Consider the following 7,858-nt stretch of genomic DNA (forward strand, 5'->3'; position numbering starts at 1 on the left):
ACCCCCCTGTCCTGCCGGGTTCGGATAAAACCCCCCTGTCCCGCCGGGGCCTCCGCAGCATCCCTGAGCATCCCCTGGCACGGCGGAGGCCGGGCAGGGCACAGGTGGAGCTGCCAACCCCAGATCTGTGATCCTGCTGACAGCAGCGACCCCGGCACCGCCACCCTGCCCTCGGGGACACCGCGGGGACACGGGGACAGCGGGCAGGACACCCCGCTCCAGCCGGGATAATGGGGGGGGGGGTCTCTGCCCCGCCTGCACCCTCCAGGGCCGGGAACGGACAGACCGTGCCCGGTGACCCGGGGAGGAGCCGAGGGGATCCCGGCGCTCCGGAGGGGACGGGAGGGGAGGGGACGGGAGGGGAGGGGAGGATGGGACGGCGCTGTCCGGGGCTGTACCGGGGCCGAGGGCTCAGGCCCAGCCCGGCCCCATGCACTCACCCGCGGGCTGCCCGGGCTCGGCCGGCGGCGGAACGAGSAGSAGGAGSARSARSAGGAGGAGGAGGCGGCAGGAGCGGGTCCGAGCCCCGGCCATGGCGCTCCCGGCCCGCATCGCCCCTCCCGGAGCGCGCTGGGTCCGGCCCGCGGCCCCGCGGCCTTATGGAACCGGGCACGGCCTGCGCTGCACCGCCCCGGGGAGGAGCCCGCCACCGCCCGCCCCGGAACGGCACGGCATGGGCCCGGTATGGCCCCGGCATGGCACGGAACAGCCCCGGAACGGCCCCGGAACGGCACGGAACGGCACGGAACGGCCCCGGTATGGCACCTACAGCCCACCCCGACCGCCCCGGAACGGCACGGCATGGCACGGAACAGCACCGGAACGGCCCCGGTACAGCCCCGGAACGGCACGGCACGGCACGGAACGGCCCCGGTATGGCACGGAACGCCACGGCACGGCACCTACAGCCCGCCCCGACCGCCCCGGAACGGCCCCGGTACAACCCCGGTACGGCCCCGGTACGGCCCCGGAATGGCCCCGACCCCGGAACGGCTCAGGTGGAACAGCCTCAACCTTCGCAGTGCTTTTTTGGATTAAAAACAACCAATTCCGACAAGCGATGGGGTCCCGCAGCAAACGCCCGCTGGTGTCAGCGCAGACCGCGGCCAGCGCGGTTCTGATCGCCTTTCCGGCCAAAAAACTGCACTGCAAATCAAACCACAGAATATCCTGASCTGTCAGAGCTCTGCATCATCCTCCAGAAAACCAGGAACACACAAAGTGACAGATCCGTCACATTAGAAGCAAGCAATGGTGACACAGAACAATATCCAGGCTAAAGGAGCCCCGACAAACACAACATTGGGGTTTTCCATCTCAATCCCTACAGGAACTGCACACAGCTCTTGGATCAGGGAATGACTGCCCTGTGCTTGGGCATTACCAGAGATTCAGAAAACTCCTTATGGATTCTGATAACAGCATGGATCACATCGGACACCTCTGTGCAAATAATGCACAAATGTGAATCATCCATCCTGTGGTTCCTGTCCGAGGGCTGTGAGTTCCAGGTTGAAGCCAGAGCCGTATCCCCCTGCCTTGGCTTCTCCCATCACTCAGCACCGCAAGGAACTGTAAATACACCCCAAGGCTCCGGACACAACTGCTGGGGAACTTCAGAGCACAGTTCTGGTCAAAATAAACCCCTGCTCCGCTGCTCAGCCTGGGAAACACCCGGACACCATCACCAGGAACAGTGGGATCTGCTCTGGGAGAAGAACCAGCTAAAACCAATAAATCCTTGAAGCCACAAGTGAGACCTGAGAACTGAGCGCCGGAGGATTAGAGTTGGTCACTGGCTCCAGCATGGACTTTGTGACKTGAATAAAGCACAACCAGAAAACCCATTGCAGTGAGATTTCCTGACATCCAAGCACTGACATTTTATCCCTCCCGCGGCTGAGACAGGAGCGATTGTCCCCTAAATTGACACAAAGAGCAGACACGGAGAGTGGCTCAGTGGAGTCAGTTTACTGTGGAAAAGAGCACAAATGGACCCCAATTTCCAATTTCCACAGGGCGGGGTGATCGCCCCGAGCCCCGCAGCGCCATGACAACGCCACGCGCGCTCAGCGCCCCGCCCCTCACCTTCTCCCATTGGCTGACAGCCCGCCCCGACAGCCAATCGCGTCCTCGCCCGCCGCGCCCCCGCGCTGCCGCTTCCTCAGCTCCTTCCGCCTCGGCTGTGATTGGCTGCGAGCGGCTTTTACCCGGCCCGGCCGGCGGCGGCGGGGTCTTATTGGCTGCGGGCGGCGCGGCGGCGGGCGCTCATTGGCTGCGGGCGCAGGGCGGCGGGCGCTGATTGGCTGCGGGCGCTGATTGGCTGCGGGCGCTGATTGGCTGCGGGCGCTCATTGGCTGCGGGCGCGGGGCGGCGGGCGCTCATTGGCTGCGGGGGGCGCGGCGGGCTCTGATTGGCTGCGGGCGGCGCGGCGGCGGGCGCTCATTGGCTGCGGGCGCAGGGCGGCGGGCGCTGATTGGCTGCGGGCGCTGATTGGCTGCGGGCGGGCGGCGGCGGGCGCTCATTGGCTGCGGGCGCTCATTGGCTGCGGCGCGGGGCGGCGGGCGCTGATTGGCTGCGGCGGTGCGGCGGCAGGCGCTCATTGGCTGCGGGCGGGCGGCGGCGGGCGCTCATTGGCTACGGGCGGCGCGGCGGCGGGCGCTCATTGGCTGCGGGCGTAGGGCGGCGCGCGCTGATTGGCTGCGGGCGCGCGGCCCGGAAGGAGCGGTGCCGCCATGGCGCCGCCCGTGGGGTACGCGCTGCTGTGCGGGCAGGCCGCGCTCCTGCTGGGGAATCTGCTGCTGCTGCACGGCCGCGGCCTCCCCGGCAACGACACCGAGCCCCACCGGGAGCTGCCCCCGGGGCCGCCCGCCGCCGCCTGGGCCTACAGCGACCCGCGGGCGCCGCTCGTCCTGTGCACGTACCTGTGAGCGCCGGGCCGGGGCGGGTGCGGGCGCGGCCGCGCTGCCGCCCTCACCCCCCGCTCCTCCCCGCAGCCCCGAGGAGTTCGTGGAGTGCGAGGAGCCGGTGGATCACGGCGGGAACGCCACGGCCCAGCAGGAGCTGGGGCACGGCTGCGTGAAGGTGAGGGGGAGCGGGGCGGGGAGGCGGCCCCGCTGCCGGTGCTGCCGGTGCTGCCGGTGCTGCCGGTGCTGCCGGTGCTGCCGGGCCCTGCGGAGCCCCCCTGAGCTCTCCCCCGCCGCAGTTCGGCGGCCAGGCCCACGGCGAGGTGGATCACACGCGGGTGCAGTGCCGGGCGCTGGACGGCATCGAGTGCGCCGAGCCGCGGAGCTTCCTGCGGGGCAGCCGGCCCTGTGTCAAGTAGGAGGGTCCCTGTCCCCAGAGCCGCTGGACGGAGCCCGAGGAGCGGGGCTGGTCCGGGGGCACGGCTGACACCCCCTGACCCCGCCGCATCTCCCCACAGGTACACCGGACACTACTTCATCACCACCCTGCTCTACTCCTTCTTCCTGGGCTGCTTCGGCGTGGATCGCTTCTGCCTGGGCCACACGGGCACTGCCGTGGGCAAGCTGCTGACCCTGGGGGGCCTGGGCATCTGGTGGTTCGTGGATCTGATTCTGCTCATCACGGGCGGGCTGATGCCCAGCGATGGCAGCAAYTGGTGCACCGTGTACTGAGCGAGGGCAGGGCTGGCCCGGCTGCAGCTCTGGAGATCTCTGCTCGCCCCAAGCAAAGCCCTGGCACAGGGTGGACTCACAAAACTGTTACTCAGTGTGCAGAACAGTTACTCTTGATAATGACTCTGTACCAGCCTTGGACACAAAGTTATGCAGGATATATTTTGCTTGTTTAAAATAATCTGGCTTCCCCCTGCAGATAGCGACAGCTTAAGGAATCAGACGTTACAAACACAGAGGGTCAAACAAACCTTAATAAAATCTGGAAGAAGCTGACTCCACGTGCTTTGGGGATTAGCAGAGTGACAGCCACACAGAGCTGAAGGCCACAGGGTCAGGCCCTGAGCCCCCTGGGCAGCCCGTTAGTCCTGAGCCCGGGGGTCATGGGCCACCATGGGCCACCACGGGTCACCCAGGGCCTGAAGCCGTTAAGGCTGAGTAGCCCTTAGAGGGGCAAAGCCATGAGCACCCTGTTCACCCCTTCAGGGGAATCTGGATTAGGTTTGGCACAACCTGCACCCTCCAGAGAACGTTCCTTGCCCCACTCTTGCAGGTGGGAAGCTCGGACCTGTCCAAAGCAGCACTTGTCACTCATGACAGGGTTCATTTCTCCCCAGAGCTGTTGGGAACACGTGGGAGCACTCAGAGCTGAGAAGGGGCCGTGTGTGCCAGGCAGCTCCCTGCCTCCAAACCCAGCACAGGGTGCAAGAACTTCACACCCAAAAGAGGAAGCCCCACCAGCTGCAGGCTGAAACCTTAACAAGCTGAATAAAAATGGGAAAAGGAAGCTGCAGCAAGTCCCAGCCAGRGCCAGACACAAAATCTGTATGCAAATGTCTGGTCACATTTGAGATAAAACCACAGGCACACTCAGTCTCACACAGATCTGCAGGCTGAGCTCCCTCCAGCCCTTTGGCCACTTTGTGCCCGTGGTGCTGCCCTGGCCTGCCTGGTGCTCGGTGTGGGTGGGAAATCTGCTTGTTCTGCTTTGGGTTTGTGGCAATTGCACCAATTCCTCTCTGGGGAGGGCGTGCTGTGTCCCCACTGGGTCACCAGTGTTCTGAGTTTAACAGCTTTGTCCTGAAAATGCTGTTCCTTGGCAGAACAACAGGGCTGAAAAATCCACGGAGGGGAAAACATTTCRCAGTGACCCAGAAAGAAGAAAACAATAATCCATGTGCAAAAGCCCACGGTCATGAACAGCCCSCAGTGCCAGCTCCCAGCAGGACCTTGCTCCAGCAGTTCCCTCCTCCCCAGGGAACACGGGGACCTTGGTCCAGAAAGGCAGGAGGTTGTGATGGCCCTGCCCTCACCTCACACTGCCCTCCCCCAGCCCTGAGCCCCTCCCTGGTGCAGGGGGTGCAGCAGCACCTTGAGCATTGGGGGCACCCACAATGATCCTGAGAGCTCCYCACCCTGCTGGGAACAGCATTCAACCCCTACCCAAAACATCCCGGGCAAATGGACAGGCTGGGAAGGCAATTGGGATTTCCTTCTTTATTTAAAACCACAGGGAAGAAAGGGCATTCCAGCATTCACAGGCCAGGGGTGGGGGCAGGTAGCCCATACCCCRGGAATCATGGAGCATTGCCTGAGCGAGGGCCCTGGCCCTAAGAGCACTTGAAATCCCCAGCCAGCACTTGCAGAAACGTCTGGAACAATGTGGGAATGCCACTGGAACAGAGCAAACCCCTCTCTGCCACCCCTCTGCCCCTGCAAGGCACCCCAAATCTACAGCACCCCCAGCAAACCCCACAGCACAGGCTCCAGGAGGAGCAGCTCTGGGGGATGTGTCCATCTGTCCCTCCTGAGAGCTGAGGGGACACCAGTTCCCTTTAAAATAACCCCAAAGCTCATCAGGGTCTGGCTGCATCCACCCAGTCCTTTGGAACAGAGGGAAATCCCTCCCTGCCAGCACCACCTGCATCATGGACGGCTCTGGAGCCCCCTGAGCTTCACATCTGCCTGAACCTCCCCTTCAGCCTTGGTGCTGTCCTGGGGATGCAGGAGGGTGCAAAGGAACAAAAGGAATGTTGCAATAAATACTGGAGCCACTGGAAGTTTCTGCTCCTGGATAATTAACCTTAATTGTGCAACAAGCCTCTGYTTTACCATCCCAGGACTGAGGAAACTGCACAATTACCAAGCACCAGGAACACTCAGGACTCTGATTCCAGGCTTTGCACAAAGGAGCCGTGATCCCTCTGCATTCCCTGCTCTCCAAAACTGAGCTCAGAGCGCTGTTACCAAACGCTGGGACTCTCATGGAAGGGCTTACCAAACCAGTAAAACATTCCTGCAAGTGCTAGGAGCCAAACAGCAAGTCAGCCTAAAAAAATGAAAGGTTTCGAACTCTAGTGCAAACGAAGCAAAAAGGAGGCAGAAAAAGGAACAGCAGGATCTATGTTGCTACAATTAAGTAACGCTAACGCTCGCCTGTACCGTTTGCATGGATTCCCACTCATTTTCATGGTCCCTGTGTTCTCCAGCACCTCCACACAATCCCCTGTGAGCCCCTCTTGCACTCACGGGACCCATTCCTGCCTCCCCAGCTGCACAAAGGCACAGCCCCAAAGCACCCCACGGGTCCCACCGAGGATGGAGGCAGGAAGGAACAATTCCAATCACATCAAGGTCAGTGGGGCTGATGGAGGCTCAGAGCTGCACCTCACAACTGTCAAACAGCTGGAGGCCCCAAAAGGGCTGGGACAAAGCAGATGTTCTGCTCTGGGGAGCACACGGGGCTGAGTTTGCAGAGCACAGGATGTGTCACAGCCAGTGAAGTGAAAGGGATGCCAAGCTCTGCTCAGCACCCAGGGATTGCACACACTTTCAGGATATCAGACAATCTCTCTGCCGAGGGAACACCTGCATTTTCTACACACTATTTATCACACCTACAGGAGCTCATTTGGTTATGGAAATGACGATTCACATTGCTCTAGAAACTCCTGCTGGTTTCCATCTCGGGCAGGCAGCAGCAGAGTTGGCTGGACAAGTCTGCCCAGTTCCATCAGGAGCTCRGTTTTCGGTGCTTTTTGCTGAAAGCTTTTCACCATCCCTGTGCCCAGGAGTGCAGTGCAGAACCGACWCCGTACCTGAGGATGCTCCAGCCTGGGAGCCACCACTGCTCCAGCAGCTGTCCCTGCTCGGGCTCAGGATGTACCAAAAAACCTTCAGTGGCTGAGAACCTGCCCAGGCTGGGGGTCAACAGGAGCCACAGGTATAAAAAAACGTAATTAAAAGCCAGCAGATTGCTGATAAACCCCTGTGTGGGCAGTGAGGAATCAGTCACTGTAAGGGGAAGTTGCAGTGAGTCCGTGTGGGCAGCGTCTGCCCTGGGGAGTCTGAGCAGCATCAAAGGGGACAGAAACATTTGTCAAACACAAGAAAGGCCACAGTCCCCTCCTGCCGCTTCCTCCAGACCTGGTTTTGGGGGGAAATCACGCATTGCAGAAGGTGTCCCCTCATACAGTCCCCAGCATCTCCTGCCCTGCACAGCGAGTGCCAAAAACACAGAACCAAGGCTGGGCAGGAGCAGCCAGGGCAGAGCAGGGCACAGGACGTGGCTCCAGACGGATCCTGTGTCACAGGGCAGGGACACTCACACACCCCAAACAGCCCCACAGGCATGTGGAGCCGGGGCTGGCTCAGTGCCCCTCACACGTCCGAGGTCCGGATGCTTTCATCGTCCAGGTCGAAGGTGAACGGTTTCTCCTTGAGCTGCTGCGGCTCCGAGCGGTGCCGCAGGCGGGGACCAGACCCGGCTCTGCCATGGGGCCCCGTGAGGGACGGGCCCGGGGCCGGGTCTGCCAGGGGGATCGGGGCTGGGTGATCACCCAGAGCCTGCTGTTCACCCTCTGGCCTCGGCACGGGTGTCCAGGGCTGCCATGTGGAGCTGCACGGGGCTCTGCACAGCGCTCTCCGCTCCTCCGGCCGCTGCCGGGCGGGCACTGCTGAACCCCCGGGCCGGGCTGGGAATGGGGATCTGACAAAGGACATCTCCTGCAAGAGTGACACAGAGAGGCTGCTCAGAGAGTGCACTCAGTGCACACCTTGTGCATCGAATCGCCTCCATTTGGCTGTAAATGTGAAACAGGAGGTCCATGACCTACCCTGGGGCGGGTTTTGAGCGCCTGCAGTGCTGCGGTGATGGCGCGGATCCAGCTGTGCATGTCCTCGGGACTGTCTGCCTGCAAACACAGCCCCGTGAGGACAGC

At 62.1% G+C, this 7,858-nt stretch overlaps 3 protein-coding genes across 8 annotated transcripts in view; 1 reads left to right on the top strand and 2 right to left on the bottom strand.

Moving 5' to 3' along the window:
- ADAM9 (ADAM metallopeptidase domain 9) overlaps nucleotides 1-622 on the bottom strand; it is a 17,246-nt gene extending 16,624 nt beyond the window's left edge. The window contains exon 1 of the mRNA XM_057386428.1: nucleotides 441-622. Within this exon, the coding sequence (XP_057242411.1) occupies nucleotides 441-552 (112 nt within the window). The 5' untranslated portion in view covers nucleotides 553-622. The remainder of the gene's footprint in view (nucleotides 1-440) is intronic.
- A 2,089-nt stretch (nucleotides 623-2,711) lies between these two features.
- Nucleotides 2,712-3,933, top strand: TM2D2 (TM2 domain containing 2). 3 transcript variants are annotated; one of them, XM_057386427.1, is made up of 4 exons: nucleotides 2,712-2,926; nucleotides 2,997-3,084; nucleotides 3,206-3,321; nucleotides 3,425-3,713. In XM_057386427.1, exons 1-4 carry the CDS (start codon nucleotides 2,736-2,738, stop codon nucleotides 3,636-3,638), a joined length of 609 nt encoding a protein of 202 aa, XP_057242410.1. In that variant the 5' UTR covers nucleotides 2,712-2,735; the 3' UTR covers nucleotides 3,639-3,713. The 3 variants fall into 3 exon arrangements, with proteins under 3 accessions (XP_057242410.1, XP_057242408.1, XP_057242409.1); XM_057386425.1 differs by lacking the exon at nucleotides 3,206-3,321 and having other exon boundaries at nucleotides 3,425-3,933; XM_057386426.1 differs by lacking the exon at nucleotides 3,206-3,321 and having other exon boundaries at nucleotides 2,712-2,920; nucleotides 3,425-3,933.
- A 1,164-nt stretch (nucleotides 3,934-5,097) lies between these two features.
- Nucleotides 5,098-7,858, bottom strand: part of PLEKHA2 (pleckstrin homology domain containing A2) — an 11,138-nt gene continuing 8,377 nt past the window's right edge. The window contains exons 10-11 of one of the 4 annotated variants that reach the window (XM_057386421.1): nucleotides 7,754-7,827; nucleotides 5,098-7,640 (exon numbers count right to left, since the gene is read on the bottom strand). In XM_057386421.1, coding sequence (XP_057242404.1) covers nucleotides 7,289-7,640; nucleotides 7,754-7,827 — 426 coding nt within the window. In that variant the 3' untranslated portion in view covers nucleotides 5,098-7,288. Of the gene's footprint in view, nucleotides 7,644-7,753; nucleotides 7,832-7,858 lie in introns of all 4 variants that reach the window. The other 3 variants (XM_057386420.1, XM_057386423.1, XM_057386422.1) reach the window with 3 other exon arrangements.

This window comes from Malurus melanocephalus, unplaced genomic scaffold, assembly GCF_030028575.1.
Source record: "Malurus melanocephalus ecotype Western Australia unplaced genomic scaffold, MMel_1.1 scaffold_965, whole genome shotgun sequence".
NCBI lineage: Eukaryota > Metazoa > Chordata > Aves > Passeriformes > Maluridae > Malurus > Malurus melanocephalus.